The 22,260-nt window shown below is 33.4% G+C and overlaps 1 protein-coding gene across 1 annotated transcript in view; it reads left to right on the top strand.

Annotated features, from left to right (window-relative positions):
* Positions 1–21,884, top strand: part of bmpr1ba (bone morphogenetic protein receptor, type IBa) — a 40,081-nt gene extending 18,197 nt beyond the window's left edge. The window contains exons 4-12 of the mRNA XM_056377041.1: positions 13–112; positions 537–639; positions 1,554–1,650; positions 1,846–1,984; positions 2,338–2,530; positions 18,733–19,030; positions 19,252–19,427; positions 19,615–19,745; positions 19,840–21,884. Of these exons, the coding sequence (XP_056233016.1) occupies positions 13–112; positions 537–639; positions 1,554–1,650; positions 1,846–1,984; positions 2,338–2,530; positions 18,733–19,030; positions 19,252–19,427; positions 19,615–19,745; positions 19,840–19,965 (1,363 nt within the window). The 3' untranslated portion in view covers positions 19,966–21,884. The remainder of the gene's footprint in view (positions 1–12; positions 113–536; positions 640–1,553; positions 1,651–1,845; positions 1,985–2,337; positions 2,531–18,732; positions 19,031–19,251; positions 19,428–19,614; positions 19,746–19,839) is intronic.
* Positions 21,885–22,260: the final 376 nt, after the last annotated feature.

Here is a 22,260-nt window from a genome sequence, read left to right as displayed (position 1 = left end):
CTTATTTTCCAGGACTGATGGTTACTGTTTTACCATGGTGGAGGAGGAGGGAGGGGTGCCGGTCCAGACTGCAGGTTGCCTGGGGCTTGTTGGCTCAGAGTTCCAGTGTAGGGTGAGTAGATGACTCTAACAATCTGCATGACCCGTCCCTTTTGCAACCATTTCCTTTGTATCTTCTATTTCAGAGCTTTACAAAATTTTGTTTTTAACAACCTGATTTAGATTATTAGAACAATTATTTTCATTGCTGATTAATTAATTCAACAATAATGGGAAATGTACATCACATTTTCCTAGAACCCAAGGTAAGATCTTTGAGGTTTCTGTTTTGTTTGATCAATGATCTATAATCTCAAGATTTTAAATATACTATGACATCAAGCACGTAAAAGCGAAAGTGGAACTAGCAAATGTTTGTGTGTTTTGATATTATACTTTATAAATCAATGATTATCTCTGCCAAACAACTAATCAGTTAATTCATTTAGCACTAAGGAATAAACATGAGAAACATAATGCATATCTCTGTCTTATAGGACACAGGGAGCTCACGTCAAAGGAGATCACTAGAGTGCTGTACGGACCAAGATTACTGTAACAAAAACCTGCATCCTACACTGCCACCGCTCAAACCACCTCGTAAGTTTATCCATCTACTCTCATCCCTCCTCAACTCTTTCTCGCCCATGAAACACAAGGAAGACTTTACAGAGCCACTTGTTCTATGGTTGGCAGGTGACAGTGACAGTGTGGCGGTGACAGTGATATGGAGAGGGCCAAGAACTGTGACCGATGGTGTTACAGCACACAGGATTCAGAGATAGAGATATCATGACAATGTCAGAGAGTCAAAGACCTCTGAAGTGGGGGAGACAGCGGGAGTTACTGTCAAAATGTCCTGCATAGAGCTCAGCAAAGCCACTGGGCGTCAAGAGAGTACTGAGGTCTCAACTGTGTACAACACTATACTTTATGTGTGAGTGTGAGAGCCTTTTTGTGTATTTGAGAGACAGTAAGCCTAGATTCCCAGGGAAATCACCAGCCCCAGCAGAGACTGAGGGCAGAGTCATCAATCTGAAACCCTATCATAGGGGATCAGGAAGAGAATTCATCGACTAGGCTGAGGGCTTCCTCTCGCTGTTGACTTGGGCCTTGAGGGAAAAGTGTGTGCCAGAAGAAAATGAAAAATTGATGAGTGAAATATGATTTGTACTTGATTTACTGTACACCAGTTCGTTCAAGTGACTTGTAAGGATGACTGATTTCTTGGTATAATTTTATTCGTTTCCTACCCATGCTCTTTTTTTTTCCTATTCTGGACATCAGAGATCCATACAGACATCACCTTTCTTTGTTTCAGGTTAAGTTTCTTGAGCAGAAAATGATTCCGTGCATTTTTCTTGAGAATGTCCAGTTGTTGCAAATTCATCACATTATTGTGGATAACATGTGACTCATGCTTTTTTTTTTTTTTTACTTTCCTGACATGTCTGTCTTTTGTTCTCTACCTACTCCCCTCCCCATTTTTCACCTCTTTACCTACCCCTCTCTAGTCTATGTAGATGGAAAGATCCACCACATGGCCTTGTTGATCTCAGTCTCTATTTGCAGCATTATGTTGGCTGTCATTATTGTCTTCTGCTACTTCAGGTAATTACACCAAACTATTGAACAGTCAAACACAAACAGATACTCCTTCACACACTTTGTAGGTTTTACAGCACCACTCTCTGGGGACCTCTTTTCTTCCATTTATAATACATATTATAATATACAGTGTGTGCTTCTTGTCAAAATATAATGGTAGTTTTATAAGGATGTGTGCTGAATAATGCTGTTTTGCAGGTATAAGCGCCAGGAGTCTCGTCCTCGGTACAGTATTGGTCTGGAGCAGGATGAGACCTACATTCCCCCTGGAGAATCTCTGAAGGACCTGATAGAGCAGTCACAAAGCTCTGGCTCTGGCTCAGGGCTCCCTCTATTGGTGAGTTACCCATATTGCAGTCAAAACACCTGTTATATCAAAAAGATGTTCCATGGATCCACTGTATGCCCTCATCAGTGCCCATGTCATTTTGCACATGTGATGAGATAAGGGATAGATTGTGAATTTCATACCTGCAAGATGTTTATATATCTTTATTTGCATTTTTCTATTTGTGAAAGCTAGTGTGTTAGGAAATAAAAAACACCTCCTCATTTTGCTGGCTCATACATCCATCTGAGGATCGCTAACCCTTAAATTTTCTTGATTTTAAGCACAGGCTAGAATGTAATGATGCTGTCATGTTATGCTAAACTGTATCGAAATGTTTCCCGCCTTATGCTCCTCCTTAGGTCCAGAGAACGATAGCCAAGCAGATTCAGATGGTGAAGCAGATCGGCAAGGGGAGGTATGGAGAGGTGTGGATGGGCAGGTGGAGGGGAGAACGAGTGGCTGTTAAAGTTTTTTTCACCACTGAGGAGGCCAGTTGGTTCAGAGAGACTGAAATCTACCAGACCGTCCTAATGAGACATGAGAACATACTGGGTAAGACTATTTCTCTCTTTGCTCACCCTGCCCGCCTGTCCTCTGTGTGTTACTTTTGCAATCTTACCCCCTCTTGTGACTGATTTCTGTAGTCTCTGTTTCTAATTGTTTGTCTCTGTGCGCCTCAATCTCTTTGTTTTTCTCCCTAATTTTTCGATATTTAAAATCTATATAACTGTACTCCTTGTGCTCCATCATAATTAGCAAAGTGCCCAGCAGGGTTTGAAGGGACATATGATAAATAAGTCTTTGTAATATTGTAGCAGTAATCCTAAACAATCCTAATTTATGGACTAACAGATGGATGAATTGGTGATAGGTTATTAATGTTAAAGAATTTTATGTCTGGGCTTTGTAGCAAAAAGCACAAAAAACATAGTTGGAATTGGACTGTGTCCATTATGCTTGCACCACACTGCATTCAGCACCACAGCAGATCAATTATAGCCAAGAGACAACAACAGACTGCAAACCAAAGCTTGCATAATTAAACACCCCAAGATGCACAGTAATTAAGTAGTGGGGCAAAAGATCACTTGCCAGTAAACTAAGAGCCAGACTAGATGCTGTAATGCATAATGCTGTTTTCCACAGTCGATTCTACAGGTTTTGTTTTGAATATTTTGAATTTAGTTACTCTGCAAAAACCATATTTTTAGTTTTACTTTATGTCAAGGGCGGTAGGGACATATCCTTACCAATATTTTGGGAGGACAGAATTGTCCCTACCAATATTTGAGTGAACTCCTTTGCACTATGTTTGGAGTGAAGTTATATTAGATAATTCCAATGTGCCATCCAAGAGGCTACGTCTCCAAGACAACCAATTTAGGCACGCTAGCGTTTGATTGACTTAAAGGGTGGGGGCTATCTCAAGGTTCACATCATGTGAGAATATCACATTCATACCTTGCGTCACAAGAAAAATGTCTGATGTTATTTAACCATGTTAGCTAGTGTTAACTAGCAAACTAAACCTGGATTATTTCTTCTGTAGGCTAGCAGGAGGCTAACATAAAATGGTGGATATATCAAAGTATGAGCTTAATTTCTGTTGAAAATCCCATGAAAATGTCACCATGAATACTATGACATTTCTTATGCCTTACTATATTATGACGTTGTTATGCCTTACTATTCTCTGACATTTTTATTCTGTACTATTTTATGATGTTTTTATGCATTACTTTACTATGATTAGTTTATGGGACGGCACGGTGATCCAGGGATTAGAACTGTCGTCTCACAGTGAGAAGGTTCTGGGTTTCGAACCCTAGGCCTGGGACCTTTATGTGTGGAGTTTGCATGTTCTCCCTGTGCCTGCGTGGTTTCTCTCCGAATACTCCGGCTTCCTCTCACAAACTTTTTTTTATGCCTTACTCTATTGGGACTTTTGTTGCCTTACCATACTATGACCTTTTATACCTGACTATACTGTAACATTTTATACCTCATTATACAATGAAGTCTTTATGCGTTACTATACAATGATTTGTTTATGGGGCAGCAGGGTGGTGCAAAGGTACTCATAGTACTCCAGTTTCCTCCCACAGTCCAAAGATATGCACATTAGGTTAACTGGTGACTCTAATGCCTTACTATACTATGATGTTTTTGTGCCTTACTATGTCTTTTTTTATACCTATGACTTTTTTTTCTTACTATACTAGGACTTTTTGTGCTACCATGGCCGTTTCTGTGTGGAGTTTGCATGTTCTCCATGTGCCTGCATGGGTTCTCTCTGGGTAATCAGGATTCCTGCCACAGTCCAACGTTATTTGGCAACTCTAACTGACTTTTTATGGCTTACTATATTATGAAAACTTTATGCTTTACTATGCCATCATGTTTTTATGCCTTACTATACTATGACTTCCCAGGCCTGGGGCCTTTCTGTGTGGACTTTATGCCTAACTATTCTATGATGTTTTTATGACTTTTTATGCCTTACTATACAACGATGTATTTATGCCTTACTGTAAAGTCCTTTTTTATCACTTTTACACCTGACTCTACTAGGTCATTTTTGTGCCTTACTACACTATGTCGTTTTTATCCCTTTTTATGCCTAATATGCTATGACATGTATTATGACTTTTTATTCCTTACTATACTATGACATTTTTATGACTTTTTATTCGTGACAATACTATGATTTATTATACCTTACTATATTACGTCGTTTTTATGACTTTTCATGTCTTACTACACTATGACGTTCTATGCCTACTATACTATGTTGTTTTTATGACTTTTTATTCCTTACTATACTATGACTTTTGTGTGAATTTTCATGCCTTACTATACTATGAACTTTTTATGACTTTTTGGGCCTCACTATACTATGACATTTTTGGACATTTTTATGCCTTACTATACTATGACCATTTTATGACTTTTTAGACCTAACCACACTATGACGGTTTTATGCCTTTTTATACCTCAATATAGTATGACCTTTTCTGACTTTTTATGCCTTACTATACCATGACGTTTTTATTCCTTTTTATACCTTACTATACAAGGACGTTTTATGCCTTACTATACTATGACATTTTTATAAGATTTTATGCCTTACTATGGTATGACATTTTTATGACTTTAATGCCTTACTATAATATGACGTTTTATGCCATACTATAGTATGACTTTTCATGCCTTACTATACTATGACGTTTTTATGACTTTTTATGGCTTACTATACTATGACGTTTTATGCCATACTATACTATGTTGTTTTTATAACTTTTCATGCCTTACTATGCTATGTTTTTTATGACTTTTTAGGCCTCATTATACTAGGACGGATATATGCCTTACTATACTATGACATTTTTGTGACTTTTTATGCCTTACTATACTATGACGTTTTATGCCATACTATACTATGACATTTTATTCCTTACAATACTATGATGTTTTTATGACTTTTTATGCCATACCATACTATGAAGTTTTTATGAATTTTTATACCTTATTATACTTTAACGTTTTTATGACTTTTTATGCCTTACTATACTATGACGTTTTATGCCTTAGTATACTATGTCGTTTTTATGACTTTTCATGATTTACTATACTAGGGCATTTTATGCCACACTATACTATGTTGTTTTTATGACTTTTCATGCCTTACTATGCTATGCTTTTTTAATGACTTTTTATGCCTTACTATACTATGATTTTTTATGCCATACTATAATATGACATTTTATGCCTTACTATACCATGACGTTTTTATGACTTTTTATGCCTTACTTTACTATGACGTTTTTATGCCTTTTCATGCTTTACTATACTATGACGTTTTTATGACTTTTCATGACTTACTATAATATGACCCTTTATGCCATACTATACTGTGACATTTTTATGACTTTTCATGCCTTACTATACTATGACATTTTTATGACTTTTCATGCCTTACTATACTATGAAGTTTTGACTTTTAATGACTTACTATACTATGACAATTTTATACCTTTTTAGACCATACTATACTATGACGTTTTTATGACTTTTTATACCTTATTATACCAAGGAATTTTTATGCCTTTCTATACCATGACGTTTTTATGACTTTTTAGGCCTCACTATACTATGACGTTTTTATGCCTTTTTATGCATTACTATACTATGATGTTTTTGTGATGTTTTATGCCATACTATACTATGACGTGTTATGCCTTACTATACTATGTCGTTTTTATGACTTTTCATGCCTTACTATACTAGGGCGTTTTATGCCATACTATACTATGTTGTTTTTATGACTTTATATGCCATACTATACTATGATTTTTATACCTTATTATAATATGACGTTTTATGCCTTACTATACTACAACGTTTTTGTGACTTTTTATGCCTTACTATACTATGACATTTTTATGACTTTTTATGCCTTACTATACTATGACGTTTTTATGACTTTTCATGCCATACCATATTATGACGTTTTTATGACTTTTTAGGCCTCACTATACTATGACCTTTTTATGCATCACTATACTATGTTGTTTACATGACTTTTTATGCCTTACTATTCTATGTCGTTTTCACGGCTCTTTTCGCCTCACTATACTAAGACGGTCTTATGCCTTAATATCCTATGACATTTTTATGCCGTATTATACTACGTTGTTTTTATGACTTTTCATGCCTTACAGAAAAGATGATTACTTATGACAGAAAGATGCAAAAGTCAACACAGACAGACAAGCTAACACTTCGATGTGGCTGGTTTTATTTGTTCATCAAGGACAGATATGGTACAAGGCACATCAAGATCTCTCTCTGAATCACAAAAGTTTGAAGTTCGATGTGCGTGTCAAGCTGATGTTGATCTTGATGTCTTCATGTCTGCGGGGCCACTTAGCTGTTACTCGTCCTTCCTCAAAGCTCCTGAGATCAGTCTCCATCTGTGGAGCTTTAACCATATGAGCAAACACAAAAATTCATCAATTTAAACAGTACTTTGAGATATGTCCCAAATACCTCAGTGTCATACACATATATATTGTGAAAGTTTTGATTCCTCATTTTTTTTCCATTTTTATGACTTTTTATGCCTTACTATACTATGACATTTTTATGACTTTTTATGCCTTACTATAATATGATGTTTTATGCCTTACTATACCATGATTTTTTTATGACTTTTTATACCTTACTATACTATGACGTTTTTATGAATTTTCATATCTTACCATACTATGACGTTTTTAAGACTTTTTAGGCCTCACTATACTAGGACGAATATATGCCTTACTAAACTATGACGTTTTTGACTTTTTATGCCTTACTATACTATGACGTTTTTATGCCTTTTTATGCCTCACTATATTATGACATTTTTATGACTTTTTATACCTTACTATACTATGACGTTTTTATGACTTTTCATATCTTACTATACTATGACATTTTTATGACTTTTTATGCCTTACTATACTATGACGTTTTTATGACTTTTTAGGCCTTACTATACCGTGACATTTTTATGACTTTTTATGCCATACTATACTATGACATTTTATGCCATACTATACTATGACATTTTTATGACTTTTCATGCCTTACTATAATATGACGTTTTATGCCTTACTATACTATGACGTTTTTATGCCTTTTTATGCCTTTTATACTGTGACATTTTTATGCCTTACTATAATATGACGTTTTATGCCATACTATACTATGACATTTTTATGACTTTTCATGCCTTATTATACTATGACGTTTTTATGAATTTTTAGGCCTCACTATACTAGGATGGATATATGCCTTACTATACTATGACGTTTTTATGACTTTTTATGCCTTACTATACTATGACGTTTTTATGCATTTTTTGCCTTACTATACTATAACGTTTTTATGACTTTTTATGCCCCGCTTTACTAAGATGGATTCATGCCTTACTACACTATGACGTCTTTATGACTTTTAATGACTTTTTATACCTTACTATACTATGGCGTTTTTGACTTTTTATGCCTTACTATAATATGACGTTTTTTGTGCCTTTTTATGCCTCACTATATTATGACATTTTTATGACTTTTTTATGACTTACTATACTATGACATTTTGATGACTTTTTATGCCTTACTATAATATGACATTTTATGCCATACTATACTATGACGTTTTTATGACTTTTTGTGCCTTACTATACTATGACATTTTTGTGACTTTTTATGCCTTACTATAATATGATGTTTTTTATGCCTTTTTATGCCTCACTATATTATGACATTTTTATGACTTTTTATGCCTTACTATACTATGACTTTTTTATGCCTTTTTATGCCTTACTATACTATGACATTTTTATGACTTTTTATGCCTTACTATAATATGATGTTTTATGCCTACTATACTATGACTTTTTTATGCCTTACTATACTATGACATTCTGATGACTTTTTATGCCTTACTATACTTTGACATTTTTATGACTTTTTATGCCTTACTATAATATGAAGTTTTATGCCTTACTATACTATGACATTTTATGACTTTTTATGCCTTACTATAATATGACTTTTTATGCCTTACTATACTATGGCGTTTTATGCCTTACTATACTATGACATTTTATGTCTTGCTATACCATGACGTTTTTGACTTTTTATGCCTTACTATACTATGACGTTTTTTATGCCTTTTTATGCCTCACTATATTATGACATTTTTATGACTTTTTATGCCTTACTATACTATGACTTTTTTATGCCTTTTTATGCCTTACTATACTATGACTTTTTTATGTCTTATTATACTATGACGTTTTTGTGCCTTTTTATGCCTCACTATATTATGACATTTTTATGCCTTTTTATGCCTTACTATACTATGACGTTTTTGACTTTTTATGCCCTACTATACTTTGACATTTTTATGACTTTTTATGCCTTACTATACTATGTCTTTTTTATGCCTTTTTATGCCTTACTATACTATGGCGTTTTATGCCTTACTATACTATGACATTTTATGCCTTGCTATACCATGACGTTTTTGACTTTTTATGCCTTACTATACTATGACGTTTTTATGGCTTTTTATGCCTTACTATAATATGATGTTTTATGCCATACTATACTATGGCGTTTTTATGACTTTTTATGCCTTACTATACAATGACGTTTTTATGACTTTTTATGCCTTACTATACTATGACGTATTTATGACTTTTTAGGCCTCACTATGTTAGGATGGATATATGCCTTACTATACTATGACATTTTTATGACTTTTTATACCTTACTATACTATGACGTTTTTATGACTTTTTATGCCTTACTATACTATGACATTTTTGTGACATTTGATGCCTTTCTATACTATGGCATTTTATGCCTTACTATACCATGACGTTTTTATGACTTTTTATGCCTTACTATACTATGATGTTTTTATGACTTTTTATGCCATACCGTACTATGACGTTTTTATGACTTTTTAGGCCTCACTATGTTAGGATGGATATATGCCTTACTATACTATGACGTTTTTATGACATTTTATACCTTATTATACTATGACATTTTTATGACTTTTTATCCCTTACTATAATATGACTTTTTATGCCTTACTATACTATGACATTTTTATGACTTTTTATGCCTTACTATAATATGATGTTTTTATGCCTTACTATACTATGACATTTTATGCCTTTTTATGCCTCACTATATTATGACATTTTTAACTTTTTATGCCTTAATATACTATGACGTTTTTATGAATTTCTATATTATTACGTTTTTATGGCTTTTTATGCCTTACTATACTATGACTTTTTTATGCCTTTTTATGCCTCACTATATTATGACATTTTTAACTTTTTATGCCTTAATATACTATGACGTTTTTATGAATTTCTATATTATTACGTTTTTATGGCTTTTTATGACTTACTATACTATGACTTTTTTATGACTTTTTAGGCCTCACTATGCTAGGATGGATATATGCCTTACTATACTATGACGTTTTTATGACTTTTCATGCCATACCATACTATGACGTTTTTATGACTTTTTAGGCCTCACTATGCTAGGATGGATATATGCCTTACTATACTATGGCGTTTTTATGACTTTTCATGCCATACCATACTATGACGTATTTATGACTTTTTAGGCCTCACTATGTTAGGATGGATATATGCCTTACTATACTATGACGTTTTTATGACTTTTTATACTTTATTATACTATGACATTTTTATGACTTTTTATGCCTTACTATAATATGACTTTTTATGCCTTACTATACTATGACGTTTTTATGACTTTTCATGCCATACCATACTATGACGTTTTTATGACTTTTCATACCTTATTATAATGATACTTTTTATGCCATACTATACTATGGCGTTTTTGTGACTTTTTATGCCTTACTATACAATGGCGTTTTATGCATTACTATACTATGACATTTTATGCCTTACTATACCATGACGTTTTTATGACTTTTCATGCCATACCATACTATGACGTTTTTATGACTTTTTAGAACTCACTATGTTATGATGGATATATGCATTACTATACTAGGACGTTTTTATGACTTTTTATACTTTATTATACAATGACATTTTTATGACTTTTAATGTCTTACTATAATATGACTTTTTATGCCTTACTATAATATGACTTTATGACTTTTTATGCCTTACTATAATATGATTTTTTATGCCTTACTATAATATGACGTTTTTATGCCTTTTTATGCTTCACTATATTATGACTTTTTTACGACTTTTTATGCCTTCCTACAATATGACGTTTTATGCCTTACTATACTATGATGTCTTTGTGCCTTTTTATGCCTCACTATATTATGACATTTTTATCTTTTTATGCCTTACTATACTATGACATTTTTGTGACTTTTTATGCCTTACTATAATATGATGTTTTATGCCATACTATACTATGACATTTTCATGCCTTTTTATACCTTCCTATACTATGACGTTTTTATGACTTTTCATGCCATACCATACTATGACGTTTTTATGACTTTTTAGGCCTTACTATACTATGACATTTTTGTGACTTTTTATGCCTTTCTATACTATGGCATTTTATTCCTTACTATACTATGACATTTTATGCCTTACTATACCATGACGTTTTTATGACTTTTTATTTCTTACTATACTATGACCTTTTTATGACTCACTATACTATGTTGTTTACATGACTTTTTACGCCTCACTATACTAAGACGGTCTTATGCCATACTATCCTATGACATTTATATGCCGTATTATACTACATCGTTTTTATGACTTTTCATGCCTTACAGAAAAGATGATTTCTTATGACAGAAAGATGCAAAAGTCAACACAGACAAACAAGCTAACACTTCGATGTGGCTGGTTTTATTTGTTCATCAAGGACAGATATGGTACAAGGCACATCAAGGTCTCTCTCTGAATCACAAAAGTTTGACTGATTGTTTGGTCTTTGCCTCTTCGATGTGCGTGTCAAGCTGATGTTGATCTTGATGTCTTCATGTCTGCGGGGCCACTTAGCTGTTACTCGTCCTTCCTCAAAGCTCCTGAGATCAGTCTCCATCTGTGGAGCTTTAACCATATGAGCAAACACAAAAATTCATCAATTTAAACAGGACTTTGAGATACGTCCCAAATACCTCAGTGTCATACACATATATATTGTGAAAGTTTTGATTCCTTTTTTTGCCCTGCTATACGACAGTTTCATGACTTTTTATGCCTTACTGTATGATGAAGTTTTATGCCTTACTATACTATGACATTTTTATGACATTTTATGCCTTACTATACTATGACATTTTAATGACTTTTCATGCCTTACTATACTACGACGTTTTATAGCTTGCTATACTATGATGTTTTTATGACGTTTTAGGCTTCATTATAATAGGACGGATATATGCCTTACTATGGTATGACATTTTTGTTACTTTTTATGCCTTACTATAATATGATGTTTTATGCCATACTATACTATGACGTTTTTATGACTTTTTATGCCTTACTATACTATGACATTTTTATGACTTTTTATGCCTTACTATAATATGATCTTTTATGCCATACTATACTATGACGTTTTTATGACTTTTTATGCCTTATTATACTATGACGTTTTTATGACTTTTTATGCCTTACTCTACTATGGCGTTTTATGCCATACTATACTATGACGTTTTTATGACTTTTTATATCTTATTGTACTATGACGTTTTTATGACTTTTCATGTCTTACCATACTATGACGTTTTTAAGACTTTTTAGGCCCCACTATACTAAGACGTTTTTATGCCTTTTTATGCCTTACTATATTATGACGTTTTTATGACTTTTTATGCCTTATTATACTATGACGTTTTTATGACTTTTCATGTCTTACCATACTATGACGTTTTTAAGACTTTTTAGGCCCCACTATACTATGATGTTTTTATGCCTTTTTATGCCTTACTATACTATGACGTTTTTATGACTTTTTATGCCTCACTCTACTATGGCGTTTTATGCCATACTATACTATGACGTTTTTATGACTTTTTATATCTTATTGTACTATGACGTTTTTATGACTTTTCATGTCTTACCATACTATGACGTTTTTAAGACTTTTTAGGCCCCACTATACTAAGACGTTTTTATGCCTTTTTATGCCTTACTATACTATGACGTTTTTATGCCTTACTATAATATGATGTTTTATGCCATACTATACTATGACGTTTTTATGACTTTTTATGCCTTACTATACTATGACATTTTTATGACTTTTTATGCCTTACTATACTATGACGTTTTTATGACTTTTTATGCCTTACTATAATATGATCTTTTATGCCATACTATACTATGACGTTTTTATGACTTTTTATGCCTTATTATACTATGACGTTTTTATGACTTTTTATGCCTTACTCTACTATGACATTTTTATGACTTTTTATGCCTTACTATACTATGACGTTTTTATGACTTTTTATGCCTTACTATAATATGATCTTTTATGCCATACTATACTATGACGTTTTTATGACTTTTTATGCCTTATTATACTATGACGTTTTTATGACTTTTTATGCCTTACTCTACTATGGCGTTTTATGCCATACTATACTATGACGTTTTTAAGACTTTTTAGGCCCCACTATACTATGACGTTTTTATGCCTTTTTATGCCTTACTATACTATGACGTTTTTATGACTTTTTATGCCTCACTCTACTATGGCGTTTTATGCCATACTATACTATGACGTTTTTATGACTTTTTATATCTTATTGTACTATGACGTTTTTATGACTTTTCATGTCTTACCATACTATGACGTTTTTAAGACTTTTTAGGCCTCACTATATTATGACATTTTTATGACTTTTTATGCCTTACTATACTATGACTTTTTTATGCCTTACTATACTATGACGTTTTTATGCCTTACTATAATATGATGTTTTATGCTATACCATACTATGACGTTTTTATGACTTTTTAGGCCCCACTATACTAAGACGTTTTTATGCCTTTTTATGCCTTACTATACTATGATGTTTTTATGACTTTTTATGCCTCACTATATTATGACATTTTTATGACTTTTTATGCCTTACTATACAATGACTTTTTTATGCCTTATTATACTATGACGTTTTTATGACTTTTTATGCCTTACTATAATATGATGTTTTATGCCATACTATACTATGACGTTTTTATGACTTTTTATGCCTTACTATACTATGACATTTTTATGACTTTTTATGCCTTACTATACTATGACTTTTTTATGCCTTACTATACTATGACGTTTTTATGCCTTACTATAATATGATGTTTTATGCCATACCATACTATGACGTTTTTATGCCTTTTTATGCCTTACTATACTATGACATTTTTAACTTTTTATGCCTTACTATACTATGACGTTTTTATGCCTTACTATAATATGATGTTTTATGCCATACTATACTATGACGTTTTTATGACTTTTTATGCCTTACTATACTATGACATTTTTATGACTTTTTATGCCTTACTATACTATGATGTTTTCATGACTTTTTATGCCTTACTATAATATGATGTTTTCATGACTTTTTATGCCTTACTATAATATGATGTTTTATGCCATACTATACTATGACGTTTTTTATGGCTTTTTATACCTTACTATACTATGATGTTTTTATGCCTTTTTATGCCTCACTATATTATGACATTTTTATGCCTTTTTATGCCTTACTATACTATGACCTTTTTATGCCATACTATACTATGACATTTTATGCCTTTCTATACCATGACGTTTTTATGACTTTTTATGCCTTACTATAATATGATCTTTTATGCCATACTATACTATGACGTTTTTATGACTTTTTATGCCTTATTATACTATGACGTTTTTATGACTTTTTATGCCTCACTCTACTATGGCGTTTTATGCCATACTATACTATGACGTTTTTAAGACTTTTTAGGCCCCACTATACTATGACGTTTTTATGCTTTTTATGCCTTACTATACTATGACGTTTTTATGACTTTTTTATGCCTTACTATACTATGGCGTTTTATGCCATACTATACTATGACGTTTTTATGACTTTTTATATCTTATTGTACTATGACGTTTTTATGACTTTTCATGTCTTACCATACTATGACGTTTTTAAGACTTTTTAGGCCCCACTATACTATGACGTTTTTATGACTTTTTATGCATTATTATACTATGACGTTTTTATGACTTTTTATGCCTTACTCTACTATGGCGTTTTATGCCATACTATACTATGACGTTTTTAAGACTTTTTAGGCCTTACTATACTATGACGTTTTTATGCCTTACTATAATATGATGTTTTATGCCATACTATACTATGACGTTTTTATGACTTTTTATGCCTTACTATACTATGACGTTTTTTATGGCTTTTTATACCTTACTATACTATGATGTTTTTATGCCTTTTTATGCCTCACTATATTATGACATTTTATGCCTTTTTATGCCTTACTATACTATGACCTTTTTATGCCTTACTATAATATGATGTTTTATGCCATACTATACTATGACATTTTATGCCTTTCTATACCATACCATACTATGACATTTTTATGACTTTTTATGCCTTAATATAATGTGACTTTTTATGCCATACTATACTATGGCGTTTTTGTGACGTTTTATGCCTTATTATACTATGACATTTTATGCCTTACTATAATATGACGTTTTTATGATTTTTTTATGCCTTACTATACTATGAAGTTTTTATGACTTTTCATGCCATACCATACTATGATGTTTTTATGACTTTTTAGGCCTCACTATGCTAGGATGGATATATGCCTTACTATACTATGACGTTTTCATGACTTTTCATACCTTATTATACTATGACATTTTTATGACTTTTTATGCCTTACTATGACATTTTTATGACTTTTTATACCTTATTATACTATGACGTTTTTATGACTTTTAATGCCTTACTATACTATGACATTTTTATGACTTTTTATGCCTTACTATACTATGACGTTTTATGACTTTTTATGATTACTCTACTATGGCGTTTTATGCCATACTATACTATGACGTTTTTATGACTTTTTATACCTTATTGTACTATGACGTTTTTATGACTTTACATGTCTTACCATACTATGATGTTTTTAACTTGTTATGCCTTACTATATTATGACATTTTTATGACTTTTTATGCCTCAGTATACTATGACTTTTTTATGCCTTACTATACTATGACGTTTTTATGACTTTTTATGCCTTACTATAATATGATGTTTTATGCCATACTATACTATGACGTTTTTACGACTTTTTATGCCTTACTATACTATTCCTTTTTTTTGACTTTTTATGCCTTTAATGCTATGGCGTTTTATGCCTTACTATACTATGACATTTTATGCCATATTATACTATGACGTTTTTATGCCTCTTTAGGCCTCACTATGCTAGGATGGATATATGCCTTACTATACTATGACGTTTTTATGCCTTACTATACTATGACATTTTTATGACTTTTTATGCCTTACTATAATATGACTTTTTATGCCATACTATACTATGGCGTTTTTACGACTTTTTATGCCTTACTATACTATGGCGTTTTATGCCTTACTATACTTTGACATTTTATGCCTTACTATAATATGACGTTTTTATGATGTTTTATGCCATATTATACTATGACGTTTTTATGCCTTTTTATGCCTTACTATACTATGACATTTTTAACTTTTTATGCCTTACTATACTATGACTTTTTTATGCCTTACTATACTATGACGTTTTTATGACTTTTTATGCCTTACTATAATATGATGTTTTATGCCATACTATACTATGACGTTTTTATGCCTTTTTATACCTTACTATACTATGACGTTTTTATGACTTTTCATGCCATACCATACTATGACGTTTTTATGATTTTTTAGGCCTCACTATGCTAGGATGGATATATGCCTTACTATACTATGACGTTTTTATGACTTTTCATGCCATACCATACTATGACTTTTTTATGACTTTTTATACCTTATTATACTATGACGTTTTTATGACTTTTTATGCCTTACTATAATATGACTTTTTATGCCTTACTATACTATTCCTTTTTTTTGACTTTTTATGCCTTACTATACTATGGCGTTTTATGCCTTACTATACTATGACATTTTATGCCATATTATACTATGACGTTTTTATGTCTCTTTAGGCCTCACTATGCTAGGATGGATATATGCCTTACTATACTATGACGTTTTTATGACTTTTTATGCCTTACTATACTATGACATTTTTATGACTTTTTATGCCTTACTATAATATGACTTTTTATGCCATACTATACTATGGCGTTTTTACGACTTTTTATGCCTTACTATACTATGGCGTTTTATGCCTTACTATACTTTGACATTTTATGCCTTACTATAATATGACGTTTTTATGATGTTTTATGCCATATTATACTATGACGTTTTTATGCCTTTTTATGCCTTACTATACTATGACATTTTTAACTTTTTATGCCTTACTATACTATGACTTTTTTATGCCTTACTATACTATGACGTTTTTATGACTTTTTATGCCTTACTATAATATGATGTTTTATGCCATACTATACTATGACGTTTTTATGCCTTTTTATACCTTACTATGATATGACGTTTTTATGACTTTTCATGCCATACCATACTATGACGTTTTTATGATTTTTTAGGCGTCACTATGCTAGGATGGATATATGCCTTACTATACTATGACGTTTTTATGACTTTTCATGCCATACCATACTATGACTTTTTTATGACTTTTTATACCTTATTATACTATTCCTTTTTTTTGACTTTTTATGCCTTACTATACTATGGCGTTTTATGCCTTACTATACTATGACATTTTATGCCATATTATACTATGACGTTTTTATGCCTCTTTAGGCCTCACTATGCTAGGATGGATATATGCCTTACTATACTATGACGTTTTTATGACTTTTTATACCTTATTATACTATGACGTTTTTATGACTTTGCATGCCATACCATACTATGACGTTTTTATGACTTTTTAGGCCTCACTATGCTAGGATGAATATATGCCTTACTATATGTTTTTTTATGACTTTTTATGCCATACTATACTATGATGTTTTTATGCCTTACTATAATATGACATTTTATGCCTTTCTATACCATGACATTTTTATGACTATTTATGCCTTACTACAACATGACGTTTTAATGCCAAACTATACTATGCCATTTTTATGACTTTTCATGCCTTACTATATACTATGACGTTTTTATGACTTTTTATGCCTTACTATACTACAACGTTTTATGCCTTGCTATTCTATGACATTTTTAAGCCTTTTTATGCCTTACCATACTATGATGATTTTATGATTTTTTATGCCTTACTATACTATGACGTTTTTATGCCTTACTATACTATGCCATTTTTATCACTATTTATGCATTAGTATAATATGACGTTTTAATGCCACACTATACTATGCCATTTTTATGACTTTTTATACCTTTATATACCATGACGTTTTCATGACTTTTTATGCCTTACTATACTATGACGTTTTTATGCCTTTTTATGCCTTACTATACTATGATGTTTTTTTGCCTTTTTATGCTTTCGTATAATATGACATTTTTATGACTTTTCATTCCTCACTATACCATGATGTTTTTATGCCATTTTGTGTCTTCCTATACTATGTCACTTTTGTGTTTTTTAAGGCCTCTCTATACTATGTAGTTCATATTTTTTATGTCTTCCTATATTATGTTTTTTTCTTGACCTTTTACGCCTTGCTATACTGTGATGTTTTCATGTCTACTTATGCCTTACTATACTATTTTTTTTAATGACTTTTTAGGCCAAAGTGGTCTGCTCTGCTGTATTTCTATGATTGAACCTCACTGATATACCTTCACGGTGAAATTCTAAAGCACACAAGTTAACAGTAAAGATAGAATTACCAAAACATAAGTTATATACAGTTACATTTCCTGGCCAAGTCAGCCAGTGAAGTGGAGATTTACTCTTCTTCCCTTCTCTCGGTACCCTTCCTCCATTCCCCGCCCAACCTATTCACAGGTTTTATAGCTGCAGATATTAAAGGAACTGGCTCTTGGACACAACTCTACCTAATCACAGACTACCATGAGAATGGCTCTTTGTATGACTACCTCAAATCAACCACTCTGGACAATAAAGCCATGCTGCGACTGGCCTACTCCTCTGTATCAGGACTCTGTCACCTCCACACAGAGATCTTTGGCACCCAGGGCAAACCTGCCATCGCTCACCGGGATCTGAAGAGTAAGAACATACTGGTGAAAAGAAATGGTACCTGCTGTATAGCTGACCTAGGACTGGCAGTCAAGTTTATCAGGTAGGTGTGTCAGGGACTTTCCTATTTAGCATGATTTGTAGAAATATTCCACAAAGTTCTTGATTTGAATCCATGTTTTGTTGAGTTTGAGCTCTGATAGTGGGTCAGAAATTTTCATAGATCAAAGCACTTTAAACTTCTATTATTTCAAAGGTTTCAGTAATGTTCATAGCTAGTTGATCTTTAATTTAAAAGGATTACTTTGATCTCTGACTTGGCAGTGACACCAATGAGGTAGACATCCCTCCCAACACTAGAGTTGGTACAAAGCGCTACATGCCTCCAGAGGTTCTGGATGAGACTCTGAACAGAAGTCATTTTCAGTCGTACATCATGGCCGACATGTACAGCTTTGGGCTCATTCTCTGGGAGATTGCTCGGCGTTGTGTCTCAGGAGGTACGTACACTTTTTATCCATCCTTTTCTTTGACACAAACAACTTGTAAAAGCTAGACTTCCACAGAAAAATTAAAAAACAAAATACTTTTTTGATGGCTGTGCAGTATGGAAATTTGAAAACATTCAATTTTTAGGAGCTAGTTTGACAGAACTGATCATGTTTCTTCTGAACTTATTCATTTTAGGGATCCTCGAGGAGTACCAATTGCCGTACCATGAGTTAGTTCCTACAGACCCTTCATATGAAGACATGAGAGAGGTGGTCTGCATCAAGAGACTACGGCCATCTTTTCCTAATCGATGGACCAGCGATGAGGTAAAATAGATTAGAATATGCCATGCACACACATACACATGCACAAACACACACAAATGTATGACCTTCGTAACATAAATCTGTATCCCCTCAGTGTCTGAGACAGATGGGGAAACTGATGACAGAATGCTGGGCGCACAACCCAGCCTCTCGCCTCACAGCCCTCCGAGTCAAAAAGACACTTGCCAAGATGTCAGAGTCACAGGATATCAAGCTGTGAGCATCCACTGCCAGGTGTGAGTTTACACACATAGAAAGGGCACTAACAATCACACTGGCACTGGTCCAGGCCGCACAAACCTTTTTTTCTGAGAAAAGGAGGTGGGACAGGAAGCAAGAAGATCACTTTGGAGATCACAGGATCACAAACTTTGAGTCCAGATGCCCAGAACTCTGCAACCCAAGTCCCCTTTGAAAAAAAAAATGATTACAGGACTATGGTGGTTTACTAAAACTTAAATTAACGAAAAACAATCAGGCCTTGTGTGCTCTGTTCTGTCCATCAGAGAAGATGAGACAATCTCATTTCAGACTAGTTTGAGGACTCTAAAACCAGATATAGGTTCCTGTTCACATGATCCAAAGGCCTTGGAGAAAAAGGTTGAGTTTGACTTGGCACTGTAGCTGCAGAGATACGCAAACAGGCTACTGACCAGTGAGTGGAATACTATATCACTGCTTTCTGTGAAAGCTACCCTACCTGTAGATGAAGGTCTGATTGACAGAACTGAAGGGATGTGCTTAAAGGCAATCTGTTATTGCAGCAAGACACCTCCTTTCAAACACTGTCACCCCACTACTGGCTTTATATTATAATTGGACTGAACACATTTTTGTTACTCTTAAATTGACTGCTTTTTGTTACAAAGACTGACACTATGTGACAGGAGAAAAAAACGTATTTTGAGGCTTTAAAAGTTTTGTTTACGCTGGTAACGTTTGTAGACACTGAAGAAAAGGTAAACCTGTATTTTTGAGTTGTGGTGGGCTATGAAAGTTGCAAAAGTGTATTTTCCATGTAAAACTCAAACTCTTTAAGACAATATGTGAAAAATAAAATTCATATGTCCAAAAACATTCTGTATTGAGGCTCTAAAGGCCTCTGTGTTTCCTTGTCCTCAAATGGAACTATTAAAAACAAAGGCATCACATGTGATAGCATAATTAATGGAAGAACGGTGCCATCCGTAGTCGCTCCACAGCAATTACAGGAAGGGAAGTCTGTGAAGGCAGAAACTGTTGTACACTAACTGTAGCGGTGATGTCGTGATCTATTATAAATGTGTGGAATTGTGTTAGTTTAGGGTTACCACAGTTCGTTTGTCGTGGTGGATTACTATCATTCAGTCATTCCCAGTAATACAGAGTGGCTCCCATAACTAGGCTGATGATGGATATGTGTATTTTAGGCAGCTGGACCAGAGGCTTTCACTTAATATATAACAAAGTATTGTTTAAAAACTGACTGGACCTAAAACAGCCATCCCCAAACTACCACACCACCAGAATGACCCTGTGGACATCATAAAGTCACTTTTTCCTGACCACCAGAGTGCCTCATATGTGTAAATTAAAGCACATGTCGATCTGACCATTAGCAGTTGCCACACTAAAATCAAATGGCACTTGAGTCATTTAAAAAAAAAAAACATCATCTAGCTTTTATCAGGAAAGTTTCTCCATTAATTCAAATTCTCACATAGTTGCAGTCAGGTATTGGGAAGCTGAACCAGCCTTATTTCCTCAGTCTCCAGGTAAATCTGGACACCTTTCATCATCACTGACTGTTAGGTCTTCCATGCTAGCCTCCCATCACAGCAGTGCCAGTTGAGATTTCCCTCAAATGGCACTAACTGACTCATTTTTAGTATTTGTAGTCCATTTGTAAAATCCTTGATAAGCTTTCCTCCAGAGTTCAGTGAGTTTCTTTTTTTGGTCTTTGCCGACTGAAATTATGGGGTGCTAGTCACCATTGAAGGTTTGGGTGTGACAGATTTGTTGTGATATAAATGCCCTTTCCTTCCTCTTGGGTGTTGTGCCTTATTTAATCTGTACCTACTGTAGTTGTCTGTGAGAGAAAGTGGTGTTTTTATTCAGTGAAAAGGTTGAACATTCCCCCAATAAAGTGTTTCACTCATCCCCATGGCTGATGCACAGTTTGTAGTGGCTGAATGAGGTGCACACTAACAAGTCACTTGGCAGTGACTCTTACTGTTAAGGCATGCTCTCCATATTTTCTTTGTTAAAAAAAGTAGCATGCCTCATTACAACCCACCAGTGCTGCTGAGCCCACAGCATGTTAAACAGTGACACCATAAGGATTTTCTGTTGCAATTTCTTCCCCTTTAGGTGCCCTTATCCAACTACTTATTAAGTCCGGAGCCTATAAATATGAAATTTCACACAAAAAAAATCCAAGTATAGCAAACCAAATGTATATACTCATGGTCTACAAACTACATTTCAGACCCTTCCCCTTACAGTACCAGTACAAGCTGTCATAGTTCAGATGTGT

The sequence above is a fragment of the Seriola aureovittata genome, chromosome 5 (assembly GCF_021018895.1).
Source record: "Seriola aureovittata isolate HTS-2021-v1 ecotype China chromosome 5, ASM2101889v1, whole genome shotgun sequence".
Lineage (NCBI taxonomy): Eukaryota > Metazoa > Chordata > Actinopteri > Carangiformes > Carangidae > Seriola > Seriola aureovittata.
Note: the sequence above shows the minus strand (reverse complement) of the source record. Positions and strands in the feature narration are given on the sequence as shown.